At 33.8% G+C, this 23,580-nt stretch overlaps 1 protein-coding gene and 1 long non-coding RNA gene across 3 annotated transcripts; both read left to right on the top strand.

Moving 5' to 3' along the window:
• The first annotated feature begins 3,125 nt into the window (after positions 1-3,125).
• LOC149491040 (RUS family member 1) lies at positions 3,126-16,716 on the top strand. 2 transcript variants are annotated; one of them, XM_089698504.1, is made up of 10 exons: positions 3,126-3,198; positions 3,271-3,360; positions 3,490-3,651; positions 3,805-3,943; positions 12,467-12,621; positions 13,464-13,605; positions 14,670-14,872; positions 15,429-15,685; positions 15,880-16,045; positions 16,349-16,716. In XM_089698504.1, coding segments are annotated over exons 1-10 (1,665 nt in total). In that variant the 5' UTR covers positions 3,126-3,197; the 3' UTR covers positions 16,699-16,716. The 2 variants fall into 2 exon arrangements, with proteins under 2 accessions (XP_089554630.1, XP_089554558.1); XM_089698432.1 differs by having other exon boundaries at positions 12,464-12,621.
• A 5,462-nt stretch (positions 16,717-22,178) lies between these two features.
• On the top strand, positions 22,179-23,300 carry LOC149491039 (uncharacterized). The gene is made up of 2 exons (XR_016315974.1): positions 22,179-22,335; positions 22,511-23,300. It is a non-coding gene; the product is annotated as an uncharacterized LOC149491039 (long non-coding RNA).
• The last annotated feature ends 280 nt before the right edge of the window (positions 23,301-23,580 follow it).

Genomic DNA, 23,580 nt, shown 5'->3' with positions numbered 1-23,580 from the left:
TTATTGGTTGTCTATGGTAGAAAATAAATGTCAAAATATGACAATTGACATTTGATTTTACGTCTGATGTCTCACGTGGTCACGTCTACACGTACACCATACATTATTCCTCTATGACGTACACTCTACAGTCTACCGACGTCCTTCACATTTCTGCACCGGTACCCAGTTAAAACTTTTTTGATTTTGTTGTTTAGTTTAACTTTTTATTTACTTAATATTGTGTATTTTTTCAATAGTAGTGATTAATATATTATAATAGTAAGAACTATTAATAAATTTACACTATATACAACGATTTACTTCTTAAAATTTTTTTAAAGAATAGTTTATAACTTCTTTGCAGACATTAAAGTAAAAAAGTAAAAATTGATTTCAAATATTTTAAACTTGGGTAGGTACGGTTACATGCATACAACCTCAGAGGAATAAACCTATAGAGTTCTTATATTGAGACAGAACAAAATACATATTTTCTAATCTACTTACTCTTAGTCAATAACAGCATAAGTCAGATTGAGATAGCGATAGAGTATCTGCACTGTCTTCAAACGTAGCGCGCCGGCTATGTTTTGTTTGCCTTCCAGCTGGAGGTCTCGGTGCGTCAAGTGTTTTTAACGAAATATTTAGAAAATATAAAGTGTATAGTGTTTCTTTTTATTTGTCAGTGTGCTAAAATGACTATTGTATGTTTAGCTACCGGCTATTACTAGTCGAATGGGAGTTTTGGATGAAAACAATGAAAAAATATCTTTCCATCGGTAAGTGATTTTCAGCAAATTGATAAATATTTATGTTCTAACCCTATTTGAAGGTTTTATCAAGCGCTTTTTTATAAGTTTATGTTGTAACTGTAACATTTACCCACTTTATGGGGTTGTGGAATACAAAAGAATTAAATAATTTTTAAAAAATGTCACAATATTATCACGTTTGGCATTTTGTTTACCACCGTAGTGTTGTAACTAGTGTTGCCGCTCGATAGTCCACTATCGATAGTCTATCGATTAACTATCGATAGTTGGGGAAAAGCAATAGTATCGATAGCACTATCGATACTATCGATAGTGTCGATACTATCGATAGTATCGATAGTCCTATAAGCGTAAATACTATCGACACATAGCAATACCATCGATAGTATCGATACTATCGAAGCTCAATATCGAACGAACTATCGATACTATCGATAGTGTCGATACTATCGAAGCTCAATATCGAACGAACTATCGATACTATCGATAGTGTCGATACTATCGATAATATCGTCCCATCGATAGTGACCTTAGCTATAGCGATAGCTCAACAAAACTATCGATAGTATCAGTACTATCGATAGTATCGATTGTAGTTGCAATATTCAGTAGCAATAGTATCGATACTATCGACAGTATCGATAGTATAGCAACTATTGGCAATCAATACTATCGATTTTATCGATACTATTGCAGTTCATCAATAGTATTCCATGATTAACGCTATCGATAGTATCGATAGTATCGATAATATCGATACTATCGATAGTGCTATCGATATTCTGACTTATTTTCAAGGTCAACTATCGATAGTCGAACTATCGATAGTTTGGCAACACTAGTTGTAACACATTTAGCGTATATTATCGATTTATGACAAAAAATCTATTTCATATTAACGTTGATTTATTTATTTTGTTTCTTATATCAGATTTATATGTAGTTGTTGTAGCAAATAATAGATGTAAATTTTCTACAGCAGGAAAATAAAAAATACCACGTGGTTGTTTTATTTGACTTATCTGTTTAGTTTATTGTTTCTCTTTTAGATTATTAATAAATTCATTTTGTTTTAGATTTCCAGAGCTAAATAAAAAATGGGTATAAAACATGAGACGTGTAGATTGGACGCCGTCGAAATTTGCTAGATTGTGTTCACTGCATTTCGAGCCTGCGTGTTATCAAGATGGATACTCTAGAAGAATTGTGCAATCTTACGCTTACGTTTTTTTTTTGTTCCTTTAGATAATAAATACATTTGTGTGTGAGTGAATTTTTTTACACATTTACTTTAAATGTGTAACTATGTGAAAATTAAACGGTTGATTAAATGACAGTTCTCATAGATAGACTACTATTGAAATACATACTTAATATACATGCGTTTTCAAAGAAAAACCCGCATAGTTCCCATTCCTGTGGGATTTACGGGATCAAAAGTAATTTTTCCAAATTTCATTGTAATCGGTTTAGTAGTTTTCGCGTGAAAGAGTAACAAACATCCATCCTCACAAACTTTCGCTTTATTAGTAGGATGTAAGGAAAATGTTTTCTTTAAGACTGTCCTTTTATGAACTTGTTAAAATTCATGCTGACTGTGCCTTTCTCCTCACTCCTTTAACTTTATTGATCTTTATTTTAAATTAGTTACATTTCAAGTTTTAAAATTTATTTTAAAATATACTAGCTTTCCGTCCGCGTTTTTAAAGAAAATCTCGCACAGTTCCCGTTCACGTGGGATTTCCGGTATAAAACCTATCCTATGTGTGTATGTACAAAATTTCATTGTAATCGGTTCAGCAGTGAAAGAGAAAGTTATCCATTCTCGCATAATTTCGCATTTATTATATTCGTAGGATTAAACAAATAATGTATTCAACTGAAATTTATGATTAATTTTGTTTTTTTTTATTATTTATTATTTCACGAAACCGTAAATGCAAAATGCATTCACGATTTTATCGATTGAAGCACATCCCATCACTATCACCTTCTATCTTTCTAAATACGTACCTATAGTAAAAATGGTGCCATGACTATGTTGAAACGTAGCTTGTAGTCTATAGCTATCTCATTCTTTCATACGACGTTTTCTTTAGATAGAGAGAAACAAATATATGTAAATTGTATACGCTCGATACAAGTACTCTATAGGTTTATTGCTCTGAGCATACAACGAACATTACGTGATTTATTCATTAGCTTAACATCCGAGAATATAATGAGGGTAAATTTTTCCCAATACACGTGGAAAACGAGCGTCAAAATATGGCAACTCTTAGATCAATAAATTACAATAATTTCGCGTAACTTACGGGCTACGGCCTATATTACAATACTTGCTCTGTGCTTACGGCAGTTTTGTGCGGACCGGCTTCCGGGGATGCACGAAACGTCTTGCTAAGGGTTTAATAATAACATCGGGTTTTTCAAGCAGTTAAAAGCAAGTATCCTAGGAAATAACTAAATGAAAAGTTGATAATCATTAGATATTCTAACTTTTTTTTTGTTTCAGTGGAGAGCTTTGATCCAGCACCAATGGAAGGAGAGTTGCTGCTGCAGGAGAGATATGGAACCAGGCAGAGGTTCTACGTTCAGCCACCAGGTTTGTTCAATTATTTGTTTAAGTACTTTACAGATTTTTAAATTTTAAAAGCGCTACATTCAAAGTCCATTTAAGTTTCTTTTTTAATGATTGATTGGAGTAGATTTATTAAAATTTATATTATTTTAGGGCAAAATATAATTATTGTCTGTGAAAAGCAGAAAGCGAATAGGATAGTAGCTTGGCTGAAGGAAATATTCTTGCCGCAAGGGTTCCCAAACAGCATCAGCAAGGACTACCTTGAATACCAGTTTTTCGACACAGCTCAAGCGTTTTGCAGCACCATCATAGGTAATTGAATTAAATAATCATACTTTTTAAAACAAGGTCCAGAAAGTTGGAGCGAGGAGTTGGAACAAAATCAATATAGGAAAAATGAGTCCAGACACAACAATGAAGAAAAGAATTTAATTAAAGAAAATAAAGCTATTATTTCTTATACAGGTATATTGGCGACAAAGGAAGTAATGACAGGGGTGGGGGTGGGGGACATAGCGGCCACCCCTTTAGCCGCTACCGTTACATGGGTATTGAAGGATGGCTGCGGACACTTGGGTAGAATCCTCTTCGCTTACACACATGGGTAAGTCACTTTGTGTTGTACAGGTTCTGCGGCTTTATAAAGCGCGACATGCAATAGTAATTTGGTCTTTAAATGTCGTATGGAAATTATTAAAAAACTTTTTTTTTATATGAACAGCTGTAGCAAAATTTTAAAATTTTTTACTTGTGTTTTTGTAGTTACCTCAGTTTATTTTGTAACTTTAATATCAGTTTTATTGTTGATTTTGATTTTTATTTAAAAAAGTATTCCAATGAACAAACTACAACTACTTACTAATTTTATACAAAACAAAACAGCCCCCCTAGTCAAGTGGCTTTCTGTTAGCGTAGCGTAGCGTATCTACAGCTTACGTCAATCTCATACATTCGTAGTCTATTCTATTGAACGCTACGCTAACAGAAAGCCACTTGACTAGGGGGGTAGATATTTATTCCTTGTAATTCAAATAAAATATTAAAACATTCATAAAAAAAACCCTTTACTTCAATCTTTTCTTACATAAAACTGTACATGCAAAGAAAATTTTAATTTCCAAATCCTAGCAAACTATTAAAAAGTATGAAATCGTCATGTACTTATAAATACAATAATGCTTACGATACCGTCAAAACATCATTATAATTCGAAATCAAAGCTTACATTTTCAAAGCAAAACTATGAATACCTAGCTTATAGCTATGTAATAATGTTGTGGGGATTATCCGAGCCCGGAGGCTGTTAATTAGTTGCATTTGCGAACCCTATGTATTGATTTCATAACATTTGCTATGCGAATAACATGTTTGTAAGCCCAGACATCTCTCAGGCTCATAGATAGCATTTCAATTGCGTATATATGTGTTTAATAAAATTCTCGTGTCGCGATGTTTGAAGTTAAATTCCTTCATAATGACTTGACCGATTCTCTTTAAATTTTATGTTCATATCGGGTAGGTCTAAGAATCGAACATCTATTTTTCATACTAGTGATATCATTAAGGAGAACATTTGCGGGTACAGCTGGGTATATGTGTTATAAATATGAAAATATTATTAGTTGAGTAGAACGTGTTTAGGGACGTTTATAAAAACATATTGATTCTGGATTGCTTTTACAAAGAAAGGCTATATATAAACGACCAATAGGAGCAGATCATTAGCAATACATTTTGAGAATTACGCGAGAAATAACGCCTTACACAAACGTGTAGGAGGGTAGTCATAATATTCTGATAACGATTTTATTATTCCATTCTACTCTCACCGCGTATGTTTTTAACGATCACTTAAAAAAGGATGAAACGTAAACCGAGAATAATGATGTTGTAGGATTGCTAAGCATCAAACGAATATTTAAGAGATAAAGAATCTTTGTGGAAAGCAATACGTTACAAATATGGAACATCTATCGATTTCCCTTTATCATTTATACAATGAAACGTTATTAATATACATTTATTTTCGTAACATTTACTTGTCTTGTAGGTAGGTAATTGGTGTAAAAACCGTTTTTATAAAATAAGAGCTTACGTGCTGTACTTAAGGGGCTGACAAGTCACAAGACCCAATTTAACAGTGATTGCGCTATCGTTTACTCCCATACAATTGGACAGTGTGCGCAAACGAGAGCGCAATATCACTATTACTGGGCGGGGCCAGGTCGTAGAAGAAAATAATAAGAAAATATGTGATTTAAGGAAAAGTGTGGGTGATAAGCGAAATATGACTCGTTAGAGGTTCAGGTATGAATATGTTGACTTCGTGTTTTAAATTACAGACCCGTACGTCAAAAAAATAAACACATAGAATCGTTTAATGATGATTTTAAGACCAATCTTTGCAATTATTTTCTATCGAGCCGATTTCGTCCAATTATGTATTGAGTCCGTCCACGGTCTTCGAAATATGATGAATATTAACATAGGTATATTTTTTTTTGATGGGCTAGAATAAATATCTTTTCTTAAAAAAACTGCTCAAATAACTTCAATTTGGTCTTGTCAGCCCCTTAATAGGTTGTCAAACGTCGGCTACACTACATAAATATTAAATGCATCGATTGCCTCGTTACACGATCGCTTTGTAGCTTTTTTAATTAAAAGAAAATGTTTCATGGAAGTTTTTATTTCGAAATACTTTAAAAAGGAACAGACATCAAGTAAAAGTGAAAAGTTCAATGTTGTTTAGTATGTATTTTACAATGATATTGTGAATTTGGTAGTGCGTTTACAGAAGTAGGTATATGAAAGGTTTATAGCTTGTATGAATTTTAAAGACTATGTACTTACATATTGTGAGGTACTACAAATTGGCGAAAATATATTGTAACTATGTAGAATTATTATTTGCCAGATACTAGATAGTACAGTTAATTGAGCTGGCGATTTAAACACGTCCTTACTTTTTAAGTTCTAAAGCAATTAAAATATCTTTTTTTACATTCATGAAAAATTTAAAGGCTTCCTAAAATAATCAAAAGAGATATAGGTATTATTCATCAAGTCAGACGTATTTATGTTTATAATGAATACCTAGTAGATATTAGTGTGAGATTAGCTTTCGAGTACATACCTATTATGTTTTACGTGGTTTTTTTACCTTAAAATCGGTTATTAAATTCAAAATTTAAAAGAGGTACACGATCGTCTCGCCAATCATCTGTCTACTTACAGCGTTGCCTAGCAACGCCGCGCCGGCATCTTTCTTTAATATTATCATTCAATAAGAAAATTTTCCGGACTAAATCTATATTAGTTCTCTTATCTTTTTCAAATGCTTTATTCGTGACTTTTAGACTCGTGCGTTTATTAAAGATCTCGTTTCATCCAATCTTTCTAATATAAAATTAAAGAAATGTAAATAGGTACCTACCTACCCACGCACGACTTCATTCGTCGCGACCACAGACATAGATAGACTACGCAAGTACCGCGATCTGTATGAAAACCAAGCGTGTCATATTTTTTGTACTGACCTTGACGCGTTATGACGTCACGAGCGCTTTTTAGTGATGGTAATTTCATTTTACGCTAAATCGATTAGGACGCCACTCGCGCGGCGATTCTAGTATCGTCCTATCCCATCGAAGTAAATCGAAAGAAATCAGATCAAACTAGATCTATGTCTAAGAGGTAGTTAAATAAATGAATCGTAATCGATTACTAAATCGATTCAAGACAGAAAAATGATAATTACCATACACAGAGGAATGATAAAATAAAGTTATAAACCTTTTAATATTCTAATAAGTAAACTAATGTGTTTTAGCTTTTTCTTACATATGCCCATTGAGTTACCGTGTACTACGTACTAGAGAGGCCATCGAAAGAAAGTAATGAAACTGTCAATCAATCAATCTTTATGTCCCGTTGCATCAATCCATTTTTCTTTTATGTTCGGGTTACTTGGAAAACTGAAAAAACAAACATAGTCTAAGCAATAAGGAGTTTTCGTAAAAAACTCCCAAGATGACACTTTAACTAATGGCGTCCATGTCATAATATTTATTTTTAGTACCTTTGTATTAAAATACTTAAAAGTTCTAGGTCAAGTCGTATTAAATGACAAAAAAAATCTATGCCTTTTTTTCTGAAAAATTGCTCCTTCAAATTATCATTTTTCTGTTCGATTATAAAATCGATTAGAATCGAGAACTGTTACATCAAATGAACATCACTAACCACAAAATTGGACAGAAAAATGAGAACAGAAAAATGAGAAGACGCTATTCATTGCTTGTTATCATACGACTCGATCTTTACCGTGCCAAGTAAAAGCCGCAATGTATTCCGAATCATTTCGTATGATTTGGTATCCGTGTTTGTCACGATCGTTTTACACAGATATTCTTTATTTGATTTTAAAATAAATAGTGCATATTCTGATTAGAAAATTACTTACCGGGTGGAAGGAAACATCTCTGCTAACTCGGCCACTCACAGCTGTGGAGTTTCTAAAGTTTATAACGGCGCAATTCGGCATTTTACTTTATTCAGCTTCACGTCTTTCCTTGGCGAACTGCAAGCGCGGACTGAGTGTAGGCCAGCGTCAAGTAAGTTTCATAAACTTAGTTTGGACACGGGAAGTACATACACTCGCTTAGTCTATCTTGATACATGTCTGTGGTCGCGACGTTCAAACACGAATAATATTCTATTATAGAAGACCAATATGGGCTTCCTTGCGTATAATATTTCAATGCATTGCCGCTAACAATTATAGTCCGGGATACATCGCCCATTTTTGCAAGTGATTACTATCAAGCTAATTTTTCGTGAGTAGTTTTATTTTGATGAGATGCCCAATAATTTCACGTACAAAACTCTCGATTGTGGTAGCTACCAGAGGAAACAAGGATAAAATATTTTGATTTGATGTTTCTCAAATATTAATTACTAACTGAATGTTTTTTTTTGTTCAATCTCAAGATAATTATCTAAATTATTCGAAAAAATATTTGTCCTACAAAATCTATGGTTTGATCAAAGAGTCCCCCTTTTCAATGTGTATCGATAACGAAGTCATCATAAATGATTACTAACCAGCTGATTTTTTTATTTTCACTTATTTAATACTTATATAATTCAACAGACATATTGTCCTACAAATTGCGTAATAAATATTTGAGAACCTTCAAATCAAAAATTTTTATCCTTGTTACCTCTGTAAGCTACCACAATCGAGAGTTTCGTAAGTACATGAAATTATTGGGCATCTCATCAAAATAAAGCTACTCACGAAAAATTAGCTTGATAGTAATCACTTGCAAAAATGGGCGATGTATCCCGGACTATTATGTTATTACCTACATTACATTCGAAACTCAAAAGCATTCGCAGACGCGTCTCGCCAATCATATAGTACGTAGGTAGAGCGTTGCCTAGCGACGCCGGAAGCTAGGCTTTAACATCATATAGATATGCCTAGGACACCCAGGGCTCTATTGATTTTAAATAACGAGATTGCGCAGGTTCGGATGCAGGGTGCAGAGCTTGCATTATTGATTTATGAGCCCGGATTCCATCCGGGTGTTATAACAAAGTTGCGCTCGACTTTGTTATAACACCTGTAGGTACATAGCTCGCTTTGACTAGCGGTGCTTTACGACTGGCTGTTAATTAGCGATGGAACTACGATTTTAACAAGCTTTCATTTCGAGGAATTATTTATCATTCTAGAATCGAACTTTTTGCTTTCGTTAGCGATCCTTGAATGTCAAAGGCTAGCTTTGAATTCTATTCGTTATTTCTAACGCGTAAATAACGTCTTGCAATTTGAGATCGTTGTGGTCAATCTTACATCCTATACGAGGTGTGCTTTTTGATTTCAAGAAACTTAATACAGCCTTTCCTTTAGCATAATATAATGCTATTGTCTTAAGACCTTTTCACTTGACAAAACAAATACACAAGTAACAAGTTAATTTTTTCTTTGCGATCGACGTTTTAGATCTTGGTAGTTAGGTTTATTTGCGATTGATATTTTATTTATTGTATTAATTGAATTATTTAATCCAGACTACCGTAGAACTTACTTAGACTTTAGAATGCAGCGTTTAGGGAATGAATAATAGAATAGTCTACTCGAAGCATGACTTCTAGTTTCTAGAGGATAGCTGCCTGGCTAAAGTCAATCGGGAGTTTCAAACTTTAAGAACTTTTCGTAGATTGTAGGAGACATTGTTTATCGATTATCTGCTTTTCGTCTGGCTGTCACAACTTAGTTTCTGATTGGGATTGGTAAACTAAATATATAATTATAATGCATTATTCCAAATCGTGCTTCTGTCGTTTAATCGTCTTGCGTATTAAAAAAAATTAAAGGAATAAAATAACTTTTGGATGATATGTTACAATATACATATTATAATTATTCCGTTTATTCTAAATTAAGACACAACAATGAACATTAATTTAGATACAAACTTGACTAGATAGAATAGACAGATAAGTAAGAGTAAAGGTTATGTTGCGCGTGCACCGCCATGCCACTGCACTGGTTTTAAGAATATTCAAAACATTTTAACATTATTTTTTACACTAAGACCTATATTCTTATTTCGACGAACATTTATATGAAAATTATAATATTTCATTTCGTATAAGTTATACTTTATACCGGATTGTTAAAGTCAAGAGTGAAGTCTTTAGAAATAAGCATAAAGCAGTGTAGGCGTATAATTAGTATTCGTGTTGAAAAAGTATTCAAAGTTGTAAGGTCAAGAATCCGAATAAAGTTAATCAGAAAAAGTTTTTATGTCGAGAATTCGTTATTGTTTTCTGAGAAAGTTGGGATTTTCAATGTGACTTGAAACCTTTAAGAGTCCATTGTTGATTATTTAATTGATAATTTAAATTAATGTTGTAGAGAAATTAAAACATTTTCTTAGTTCCGTACCTACTGCGAATACTAAAAATCGGGCAATAATGTAATCGGCAACGATTATATGTTCAAAACTATAGAGCCTAATAATTAGTACCTACGAATGTAAACATAAACCGCTTCAGATAGTAGTAGCACGTAGTTGGTTTGGTAAAGTGATAGCTATCATTAAGAGCGGTATTTTTGTAAAAAGCTTTTAAAGCGTCGGACCAGATATACCTATATCGAGATCCGACCCAGCCTTTTAAATATTTCATCTTGCCAATATTCATTTTCCTATATAATTTTACAACTATAACAAAATAAGTAGCAGTGACAGTTCCTGTGGAGTGATTCAAGGTTCAATGAATAAATGACCCTAACATTAAGAGGATTGTATCAACACCAATCGGAATGATTCTTGTATTATTTTGTTACATATGCATAAATAAACGCACATTGCATAAATATAATAATATGTTTCTTGTACTCAAATCTCAATGGAAAGAATAACAATATTCAAGTCAAGATAGGTAATATGGTTATTTCAAAACTAGCTGCGCTCCGCGGTTTCACCTGCGTGGCTCCGTTTTTGTTGGTCTTATCGTGATGATATAATATAGCCTATAGCCTTCCTCGATAAATGGGCTATCCAACAACGAAAGAATATTAGTGCGTTCGTAGAGATTAGTGCGTTCAAACAAACAAACTCTTCAGCTTTATAATATTAGTATAGATGTGTAGACGTCTGACGGAAACTTGGTCTTTACCTGTTGCATCTTCACCTACATCACCTTCATATCCTCCCAAGATAATCTCCTGCGAGTATACTTGTACGAACTACGCTGTACATTTAGTTGTATTTTACAAGTTACGCTTTGCGGTTAGTCTTAGTCTGCATTTTATATAAATTCTAAGTTTAGTACCAATAAATATCTTGATGCGTACAGTTGGGCTTTTTGTGGTCATACAATAGTTACTAAGACATATAGATACATATAATATACTAGCTGCTCCGCGCGGTTTCACCCCCGTGGCTCCACTCCTGTTGGTCGTAGCGTGATGATATATAGCCTATAGCCTTCCTCGATAAATGGGCTATCTAACACCGAAAGAATTTTTCAAATCGGACCAGTAGTTCCCGAGATTAGCGCGTTCAAACAAACAAACAAACAAACTCTTCAGCTTTATAATATTAGTATAGATATTGCTTATACTTTAAAGTAAAGACTAAATTAATTATCGTTTAACTCTGAGCGAAGTATGGTATAATTCGTTTTAAAACTTAATAAGCTTAACTCTAAGGCTTAAATCGATTAAGGAGTTACCAATAATTATATGAGGATAATATCTACCAGACTAATATCTACCGCGTTTAGGGGTAAACAACTTATCGGGTTAGAGAAAATTCATTTTTTAAACTCAACTAGTTGTGCCTTAGGCTTAATCGTTCCCGTTAATACAAGGTTCATCCTATCAATTAATTAATAGGCTTATATAATTCCAAGTTATATTAAATTCGAAACTGTTATCTGAAACAAACAAATCAGAACAAAAGAAAGACAAGACGGATATTTTATTCAATAATTCTACTTGTTTTTTCTTCTAACTAGCTATCCGCCCGTGGCTTCGCCCTCTTTGTCTAAAACCTAATAAATAATATTATACTAAAACCCTTGAATTCTCTTTTAAATCAAAATCCGTAGCGTAGTTTTAAAGATTTTAAGCATACAATAGGGACAGAAAAAGCGACTTTGTTTTATACTACGTAGTGATGTAACAATTACTTTTACATTCGATATTATCATCATCAACCCATTTTGTTCTGATTCTTCACTTCACCGCTGGCATCTCTTGGAAGTCTATAACAAATACTTCATACGTTATGATTGTTTATTAAAAAGTTCTTAATATGTAACCGGCCGGCCACACACTTTACTACTTACGTAATATTTCTTTTTACTACATTAATATAATTAGCTATACTAAAAATGCATAGCGCGCACGCTGCCACCGTTTCAACGTCCATTTCGTGAGATAAGGCAAATGACAAGTGAGGAGCGACGCGATTTATCGCGCGAGTAGAGCAGTGTGTGGCCAGTGTGGGCAATGTCACGGCGAATAACGGCAGCACGATGAGCAGCGTGAGGAGCATAGTGTGGCCGCGGCATAATATTGATACTAACCCACTGTTTTCAGAAGCCAGCTAGACGCCTATTGCAAGACGTGGCGTTTGTATGCGGACATAATGAATGACGTTGCGATGGTCATTGAGCTGACCCTGCCGTTCTATTTCGAGTATACTACCGCTGCATTGTGCTGCAGTACCACCCTAAAGGCGATCGTGGGTGTAGCAGGTATGTGTGTAGCTTGGTTTCAGCCCGTGAAGTCACTCGCGTGGGACCCGGATGGATAATAAGGTCGCCGCAAACGGGCCACCGACCACAGTATATTTTGTACAGACGCACCGCACACGTGTAGCCCGTGGCAAGTCGCTACAGAAGTGTCCGCGATGAAATATTCGGAAAATGAGTTTCAGAACACGTGATTTGACAACTTTAGCAAACTCGTTGGCGATTTCAAAATCTTCAACAATTGTCTTTTGTTTCACAGAATCTTTGTACTTTAACTTTGTATTATTATGGACTTCCTTTATTCATACTGTATTTGTATAGCTTCCCGCTACATTTTTTTAAATTTTTAGGTATGTTTGTAACACTTTAAAATAGAAAGATTCGGATTGACCGAAAAGTAAACAAAGAAGAATCACAGGAGACTTCATGACAGTTATGTAGGACATACACAACGATAATATTTTAATAAATTTATTTAAAAATCACAACTTATAATAAAATGGGAGTTATTAAATCGATTGTCTTACTACGGTAACTACGGCTACGCCTGACTTGACTTGGGATGTAAAAAGGAACAAAAGAATATTTTTTTCTTTCATCGTTACAAACAAATCTTTATCTTATCTTAAACTAGCAGCTCGCCATATAAAACTACTTACATTATAGTACAAGTATGAAAATAAAATTGGGAATTGGGCCTATCTTTTTCAGGAATAATGTAGCTTTCTGCTGGCGAAATAATTTTTCAATCGGGTAGTGTGAGAACCTATTCTCACACTGCCACAAGTCTTTCCCCTTTATAATTGAAGGGTAGACTATAAGTATATAACAATTGTTGTGTTAAGGCGGCGCCACACGCACGGCGCTGACGCAGCACCACGCGAAGCGAAGCAACCTCGCTGACGTCACGGCCAAAGACGCGGCCCAAGAAACGGCTGTCAATCTATTCGCGTCTGTCATCGCTATACTAATACTTACTTATTGCGGGTGAGAAAGTACCTTTTGACACATTTTTTTTTTATTTTGATAAAATATTTTTAAAAACAAAAAATACAAAAAAGTTTTTTTTTTAATATTGTTGGATAATTTGATTTTGATGAAATTGCTTTAACAGATTACATTAGACAGACTATTCAAATGAAATTGCGTTTCACATAATATGTACATGTATATTTCATTATTCATACATTCAACACGTAAGTCTGTCGTTATTTGTCCAAATACTTTACCGTATTGATTTCATAAGAATTTTAATACATTTCATTTTAATATTCTCTTTTGTAATGTACTTATTATTATTATTTATAAACAAATGACGATAGACTTGGACCTACAGGACCATACTTAAGACTATTTTTATAGAATAGTGAGTAGCTAAAGATTTTAGTCGTTAGGCACACCTTATGTGTTTCCTACAGTATTTTCTATAAATATTCTTATACAAATGCAAATGTTTATAAAGAAGCCATGTTCAAAATAAATAAAATAATATAACAGATAAGTCTCTGTCTGTAAACAAATTTTATTTTTTTTTAATACTGATCCACAGGTAGAAAAAAAATCTAAAATGTTCTATAATATATGTAGTTTGTTCAAGGCTATAAGTCACATATTAAGATAAAACACAAAATATTATAATACTAAGCATATTATTAAACTGTTATTGTAACGATTTAAATCTTTAGATACAGCTATAATAATCATAAGTAGATGTTCTAATACTAAACGCTCTGGCGTTTATCGCAAGCGCTTTTATAATAGCGTTCTAGCTTAAATAGCTTTATGAGATTTGACACTTAAAATTTTAGATAATTACTATAGCTCATACTCATTCACTTTCTCGTTCTTTCTCCATTGAAAAGAACGAGACAAAAATAGTCATAAGAACAGCGACACTAGAAAGCAACAAACATTTAAACAGAATTAACTACAAAAATTCCGCACTCACACACAACCCACCAAATCACGAAGCTTTTTCACATTTATAATAACTTTATTGAAAATTATGTTATTGTCATAAGATCAATACAATAATTGCATTTTTGTTTCAGGACCAGTTTCGGTCTATATCTCTTTTTGATTATGACGCACTTGGCTTGTAATTATTGCGCTGTGAAAGCAATATGCTTAGATACATTTAATCCGCCTCGATTCATGCTTTCTTTAGACCCTGTACTTAATCTTGAAAAGTTCGCAGCAGTGCAATGTGTCAATTATGCTGAGCCGTTATTCCCCTTTTTTAAACCTAGGATGGGTAAGAGAGCTTATTTTGCTGACGCTACTTCACTGTATACTGTGCCGTTAATTGATTTGCTCAAAAATGTAATCCATCATTTAATGGCACAGCCAGTACATTAGATTTTAATAGTAGTATAATTTACAATCATGATATTTAAAATTGAATTCAATGACATGCACACAAATACCATAATCGCTTGATAGCACATGGCTTTGAAGTAACTTTAGATTGTTTTCATGAATTTTTATATCGAAAATAATTTATAATAAGGCAAATCATACATTTTTATTGATGGAAAATATAAAAAATCAATGATAGATAATTCTATCTCTTATTAATCCGGCATATAACATATTTTGTGCATGTCTTACTTATACTCTCTGACTTTTTGAAAAATTTAATGTTATTCAGCTTGAATTATCGAGTGCAAAGACAATTTTCAGAATTTCAATAAAACATTCAATTTGGCTGTTAAGCATTAGTTTACTAATCTTCTAAATCTTTCTAAACTGCGAATGCATAAAAAAACTACGAACTCGATCCAAACATTAAAGTACACTCTAATTTTTAGGCGAAGTGTACTGTGGCTTCAAAATAAAGCTCGGATCGTCCGCTCAGGGGTCAGTGTTGAACACTACACCAGTGCCATATTTCAAGAAGCTTCTAGAAGCTTATAAGACGAAGCCGTTCGTTCCTTTCTTGAATCTGCCGGACCGTGTCATGAATGTATTGCTAAAGGACAACGCTAGGCCTGTGGATGTGTTGGAGGGCTATTACCATGGCATTATGTTCATTTTGGCTACGCTTGCTATTAACGATATTAGCATCGTGAGTATTTTCTCTTCATTTGTAATATTTAAGGATTCTGAGTTTGGTTTGCTTAATAAAAAAATATCTTGAAATTTCCAAAACTGTTATCTTTTTTCTTCAACCCTTTTTCCCAATAATATTTAATCTATTATCCTAATTTAATTCGATGAATAATCAAAATATCTGTAACACCTTAATATACCAAAACCCAGCCGTTCGTGGAGTTCGCGGCGGTGTTCAACGAGAGCGAATGGGCGTCAGTACGTACGCGTCACGGCGGTTCTTTCGAGCGCGAGTTGTCGGTCCAAGCGATTGATTTCCTGCAGCAATTGCTTAGCTTGGAGTGGGTGCGGGTGCAAGATGGCCTGGAGGTTATGGGTAAGGCGTTTTCTGCTTCTAAACTTTCCTGTTCTGCTTCTAAACTTTCCTGATTCGCCTGTCCCATAACACTAGCTGTTCTTGCAATTCGGTGTTCAGCAAGAGCTACTGGGTATTACTTGGGTGGTACGCGCGTTCTTTTTACGGTCCCTAGAGTATTTTAAATGTGCAAATTGTTTGGTAATAAAAGTAACAACCAACGCATTCACAATAATACCTTGTTGTTATTATATTTCATGTTCATTTGATACGAAGAAAATTTTAATTTATAATTATATTCATGATGATAATTTTGTATTCCAGGATGGAACGTACACCGCCACCAGATGCTAGTAGAGGAATGGCGTCACCACGCCGAGGAGCTATTTGAGGATTTCGCCCAAGAGGTGGTCGAACTTGAACCCCCACTAACCCCCCCACCATCTCTAACCCTGGACAACCCCATAGCCGCTAGAGCCCTTGTCAATGGTCGCTGGAATACGGCCAGGGCTCCCAACCGTAATAGCGATTACATCAGGGACTGGGTCAAAGAAGATAATATGAATGATAAGTGCCGAGTGGTTACCGACGATGAATATGAAGCTGGGCCCTCTGGATTACACCACTACGTTTACACCCCGCCATCTGATGATGATGACAGCTATTCCGATTAAACATTACGCTGAATGGAAATATTTTGAAGTGAAAACTTCTTTAGCGACGTTGGGTATAAAATCTTAAACTCGCGTCAGGACACGTGACCTGATCGAAAAAGCGTAAGACGGATGGATATCAAACATGCTCAACGTTAATAATCAAGTTTTCACTTCTGCCGGCACTCCCGGAGTGCAACCCGTCTTTTTTTTTTATTGTGGTCGTTTTAGTTGTTAGTTGCGTTTTGGGAATTGCTCATTTGGTTCGTTTGAATTTGCTTTTTGTTCTACCTTCGGGTGGAACCAAAAGATAGAACAGAAAGCATCTAAGTGTCTGGGTACGGTCGTATTTAAGATTTTTTTTTTTTTTGCTAACTTAAATATTGATGTTTTTGATGCTTTTATTTGTCGATCTAAACGTTTATTAATATTGATTTGAATTGTTTTGCCGACCGTACCAAAAGTTCGCCGAGCGCAGGATCTTTACAGTTCGGTATTTTTATGTATAATTAAATTTTGTTTCAACGATCTCAGTTACCATTAATAGCATTCCGTCTCGCATGATAATCTTATGAGTACAGTTATGAAAATAATTTGAATGTTAAAAGAAATTTCAGAGTTGAATTCGTTATATTTGCGTTTACTATTTATTCTGTTAGTTCGTACTTCTACGGGGTTTTTTGTTAATTCAAAAAAAAATTACCCGTTATACCTACATAAAATTATTTCTTATTTATACGTTATACATAAAATTATTTCTAAAGTATTTACGTTAAGTTTTTAATATTATTTTAATTAATCCTTGTTCTTATAACATGATTTATTTTTAATATATTTATTATCTGTATATTAGGGGGTGAGGTAAGGCGCAATAGCGCGGTAAAATGAAATAGTCTGGTTTGAATCGAAGTGTGAAACGCTACTTTCAACTTGTATTATTTGATATATTTTTTAGAACAGGTGCATTTATTATTGTATATTATTATCAGAAATATAATAACAATTTTATTTATATCGTTTAAACTCCTACGCATAGTCCTTCAAAATGAATTCCATTTTGTCGTCTATTTTTCTATTTTTATAACCCTAAAATTTATATTTTACGAGGGAAATGGAATCTTCAAAAACGAATTATGAGGCGGACTCAAGAATATGGACTTTTTACTGTTAGGTTTAGAATTTAAGCTCTCTCCCCCTGGTTTTGGTTGGAATGTAAACTTGCTGATAGTTTTTTTTAATATAATTTAATTTCGATTACATTAAATACTCCTCCACATTGTCTTACTGACTACTGACTAGTACTTTTCTCATAATTTTCCTTTACTATCACCAGTATTTTGCTCATAGTTCGATGTTTCGAATTTGTACATCACGCCCACTGAAAAATGTCGCCTGCTTCGTCATTGTGATTAAAATGTCACTAACACCTTCCAAAGCACATTATTATATTTGTTCTCGTTGCGTTTACTCACTACTGGTTACTTATCTTTCATATATTATGTAGTTACCAGCCGGTCTTTCACTTTGTTTTTCGTTAAAAAATAAAACATCAATTATTTATTTTCTCCAATCTTCCTTCTAACTATGTGTTAAGTAATCTAAAACAACTTATAAATATTTATTTTTCATCAGCTTTCCGCCCGCGGCGTTGGCCGCGGGCTTTCTATATTTTAACAAGTTATACACCCAAAAACCTTCGTCGCTGTCCATTTGAGAAAATGTAATGAAAAACGGTGGACTTGTTTTTGGTTTTATTGCGAACAGACAGACAGACTTGGCGAAGGACTTAGTTATAATGTGTAGTGTTTTATAATCTTGATGTGAATTAAATGTTGTAGATTTAGAAATGATTGCTCAAATCCAGTCTGTTTACATTCTAAACACATTCCACGGGCTTTAGAATAAAGTCATTTCTATGTTTGAAAATCCCCACGAACGTACTTCACAGGAACGTCGTATAATATTTAACGGACGGCGGTTGGTGATCACCTAACATCGAGGGCCTTGAGACAAATTGCATGGACGATAGTTCGCTTAAAATTCGCCAATTGTAGAGCTTTCAATGACCGGATGGTTGGATGACCAATCAAAATTAAGCGAAACCATCGTTCGTGCCATCTGACTGAATGACATTCTTAACCTGCTGCACCAACAAAATCCTTAAATATCTTGCAAGTTTTCTATTACGATACCATTTGGTCACTTAAAAATTATATGACGTTTCTGAGAAGATCTTAAATGTGGAAACCTTAGGTGGAAACCTTGCTATTACCATATACTATATTGACGTCGATAAAATGCCTATATGCACTGACAGTTTCAATGCCAAAATTCTGCCAAAGAGAACGCATCAGGTTTCTGAAACGTTCGTCTTAAGTTTTAAACAACTAGTAAACTAATCTCCTTTTAACGGAAAGCTATGTAAAAGGCACCCTCATTTTAAATAAAATTGGTAATACTAGACCTTGCATCAGTGGTTTTATATCGATGTCCTTGGATGTTAGGGTAAGCTCAATGTTAGATGTTGTAGGCTTCAGCGCAAAGCGCAATGTGCGAGCTTAATGGAAAAAAAATCGATGTATTTCTCGGGGTGCGGACATATTGTGAGCGTTACTAGCGCTAGTTAAATAAGCGAGCAGTGTTCATACTGTTCTATAACTTTTGATGTATGAATTAAGGACAACTGTCCAACAACGATTTTTCTAATACCCAATGTGATTCTATAACAACTTTGAACAACTGATCAGTTTCCAAAATCTGATGGCTGCTAGTTGATAGCTTGCAATGGACCGCGCCCTTAACTATATAGTATTAAGTGTTCTTTTTATCTGTCAAAACGTCCGGAAATTAGCTTACTATTTACGTTGCTAATAGCAATCACATCACTACATCGTCAATGTTTTTCAAGTTAGAAGGGTACCCTATTTGCACAAGGAGGGGTTTGTTCGGTGATAAATCCTTTAAAACGGTGTATTCTAGACGTCATTTTTGATGGAAGAATATTCACTACTATGATTGAGGATGTCAGTCTGCTTTGTTGTCACCAGATGGCGAATGGTTATGACGTTGGATGTATTACGTTGAAGCCTCTAGAAATTAGGAAAGGAAAATTTCCTCCCTTACTTCTATAAAAGGAACAACTCCCAACAGTCATTGCGCCATTAACGCTGTCTGCGTTGTACTTTGCGTGAATCCTCTCTCCTTCAGAACATCTGTGCGGAAAACGGTCCTAATAGACCTTCTGCCACGAGCCGTATTTGAATGTTTGTCACTTAACCTCTCGTTTATTGCCAGGTGGAAGTTCCATGTATCTTAGTTAAGTTTTTGACCCTTCTACTACTTTGAGAACATTGGCTGACGATTCTCGTAGTATCCAAATATTCAGAAAGATTGATGTGATTCAACGTTGAATTTTCGAGCCCCAATTCGAGCCACGCATGTGATACCAAGCTTTTGTGAGCAAACGTTCGCAAACTCGTGAAGTTTTAATACCACTTTTATTTTAACTGTGATATTTTTCCAAAGATAAAAACGTTGTGCAATAGTGATTTAAACACTAATCGTTTATGGTACATTATTTCTCATATTTTATATAGAATCATTGAAAATACTTTTTTATCATAAACATACTAACTACCTTCTCCTCCCTTTTTTATTTATTTTCATAAATCTTGAATATTTTAATAACTCTCTGGTGTTAGAACTTCACTGACGCTAGTCACGTCCATATAGTGACAATTATATTTAATCATCTGTATTTGTAAGTGTTTAGTGTAAGCCTAATTATGCGGTCTGAGAGGTGGATGAAATCATAATCACCGTTAATATCAAAATGTTTGTCAAAAAATCATGAAAACAAGTCTGTTTAAAACGTCAAAATTTCCTAAACTTTGAAAAGATTGAATTAAGCAGCATTTTGAAGGAGTTTGCTGAATTAAGTCACATGTTTGCAATGATAAAAATCACCATAAAAATTAATTATAATAATAAAACCAGAATTTCAAGTAATGTATACGATAACCCCTTTCAGGCTTTGATATTTTCTATATTGTGTAATCATTCATGTACCGTTCTACAGGTAACATTGATGTATTAAAATATATTATGTATGTAACAATGGCGTTTTATTTAATCCCAATTTCCCAACCTATTAGGTACATATTATAAACTTAATTACGGGAACGATTTTTTGAGATGTTATTATGATCAGTTAAAAAACATATTGAGCAGTCATTTATTTAATGGCGGTTGATTAATTATTGCGACAATAGAACATGAACAGTACATAACTAATAAAATAATAAATGTAGGTAGTTAGTTTTATTATTAAGTTAAAATTAATAAAAAATCAATTAGTCGGTTATTTTACCATACAATGTCAGTTCTTGAAATAATTCAGCAGTCCAATAACAAATGAGCTGTAAAAGTGATGGAATGAGCGGTTCGATAAACAGTTCGGCAGATCATAGCGAGCGGTGACTCAAGGAACATGTACGTGCATATACTTTCCCAAACTTTTATAAAATGTATAGGTATGTATAAACATGTAATTGGTCTATCCTTACGCTTGAAGTACGCCGTACCTCCAGCTGAAGCTAAAAACATTCCACTCGGACAAGTGTGCGTTACCCAGGCAAAATGTTTTGCTTTAGAGAGATGAGACTTAAACAAATAATTAGTGTATCATGAGGAGCAATTTGTTTACTAATAGCAAAATTTGTTTGAATTGTAGTTTTTAAGTTATTTAAGAAAAACAAATTTTGCTGGAGTAACGTTTGAAACGTTACCCAGGCAAAATCGTCTTTCAAAAATTAGTTTCAGCACGGAACCAAATACATGAATAGATAGCTTTTGTTGAGTAGTAAATGTTTATAAATAGCAAAATTTGTGTGTGGTATAGTTCTTTAGTTATTTAAGATTTTGCTGCGGTAACGTTTTGGGATTTCCCAGATCTCGAAAACGGCTCAACGCAGAAGTTTGAAAAAAATACCAATAAAAGACCTTAATTTGTTTAAATTTGTTTAATCATTAGTTTTTGATTTGGTTGACGTAAACCAATGTAATTAAATGGTTTCAAAAATCAGAAGAAGCGGGTTTACATGTAAACCAATACACTTATAACCAAATAAACAGCTGTAAAAAATACCCGTGGTTCGACGCTTGTTTACAGCAGACATTTTAGATTTCATACTTTACACGTTAAGAAGATAAAAACAAATTTGATTTATTTTAGACTGGTCGTACTTTAGCGATCGAATACGCAGTTCCCATAACATTAAGAAACATGGCATACTTTAAACAAATTAAAATGATTCATGAAAATTCTTTCCTGTTAATTTCAGCCTTGAATTACGGCTCTAATGAAAGTTATCTCAAAAACAAGAATATGTCAGCAATTCTCTAATAAGCCGACCAAATTGAAAAGGTCACGTAAAAGCGACTGCACCGTACGTACGGGTAATCTTCGCAAATTAGCAGCTTGGTAACCGATGTTTACGTTATTCGTGAAGCCGATTTTTTAATATTTTTTAAGTGCAGTACCATATTACACAATTTTTACTAGTTAATAAAAGTGTAATATCATAGTGTATAATTTATAGTGTGATTTAAAACAATACAAACATATATACATGTAGCTATATTTTTAGTACTTAATTTGTTGTTTCTGTTAAACCAAATGTTTTATTTTGATACCACAACGCAAAGCCACGCTAAAAACGTTTTAACGTTCTTGATGCTAGTCAGAGCAGCCGATAATACATATTTTGTAAAAAAAAACATTAAATGTGCTTTGCACATTACACACACAACGCCGACTCAATTCCAACTCAAGTCACACTGTGGTATTGAAATATGAGCTTTATGTCGTGTTACTTAGAGTGGATATTTCAACATTAAGTTAAAAGAAGGTTACGACGCTTTGACAATGATTGGTTCACGGGTTATCCACCTGTGGCAGTCACATGTAATGTTAAAATATTCACTCTAAGTAACACGTAACAAAACTCAAAAATGTTGATGCTAAGGCAAAGCAATACTTATAATTTGTATGAGACTGATTTTTTAAATAAAAATAATGAATCTTAACCATTTTATTATTTTAACTAACCTGACCAGAAAACTTTTGTATTCAACTGTACTAACAAAACATCTATATTATCCTGTTCATTTCAGATGGTTGCGCTTATGTATGGTGCGGTCGCTTTTATGTGACCTTTTCAATTTGGTCGGCTCATTAGAGAATTGCTGACATAATCTTGTTTTTGAGATAACTTTCATTAGAGCCGTAATTCAAAGCTGCAATTAACAGGAAGGAATTTTCAGGAATCATTTTAATTTGTTTAAAGTATGCCATGTTTCTTAATGTTATGGGAACTGCGTATTTGATCGCTAAAGTACGACCAGTCTAAAATAAATCAAATTTGTTTTTATCTTCTTAATGTGTAAAGTATGAAATCTAATATTTCTGATGTAAACAAGCGTCGAACCACGGGTATTTTTTACAGCTGTTTATTTGGTTATAAGTGTATTGGTTTACTTGCAAACCCGTTTCTTCTGATTTTTGAAACCATTTAATTACATTGGTTTACGTCAACCAAATCAAAAACTAATGATTAAACAAATTTAAACAAATTGAGGTCTTTTATTGGTATTTTTTTCAAACTTCTGCGTTGAGCCGTTTTCGAGATCTGGGAAATCCCAAAACGTTACCGCAGCAAAATCTTAAATAACTAAAGAACTATACCACACACAAATTTTGCTATTTATAAACATTTACTACGCAACAAAAGCTATCTATTCATGTATTTGGTTCCGTGCTGAAACTAATTTTTGAAAGACGATTTTGCCTGGGTAACGTTTCAAACGTTACTCCAGCAAAATTTGTTTTTCTTAAATAACTTA

Source organism: Colias philodice, chromosome 1 (genome assembly GCF_061535455.1).
Source record: "Colias philodice isolate Cphi_HAF_F1 chromosome 1, ilColPhil1 Martin Lab GWU primary, whole genome shotgun sequence".
In the NCBI taxonomy this organism is placed as follows: domain Eukaryota; kingdom Metazoa; phylum Arthropoda; class Insecta; order Lepidoptera; family Pieridae; genus Colias; species Colias philodice.
The sequence above is the reverse complement of the archived record's forward strand: the minus strand, read 5'-3'. Positions and strand labels throughout refer to the sequence as shown.

Bases quoted from the DNA above. Each gene is read 5' to 3' on its own strand.
- LOC149491040 (XM_089698432.1), top strand. The intron at 3,361-3,489 runs GTTTGTTCAATT...ATATTATTTTAG, and splicing joins GTTCTACGTTCAGCCACCAG to GGCAAAATATAATTATTGTC. The intron at 3,944-12,463 runs GTAAGTCACTTT...CACTGTTTTCAG, and splicing joins CTCTTCGCTTACACACATGG to AAGCCAGCTAGACGCCTATT.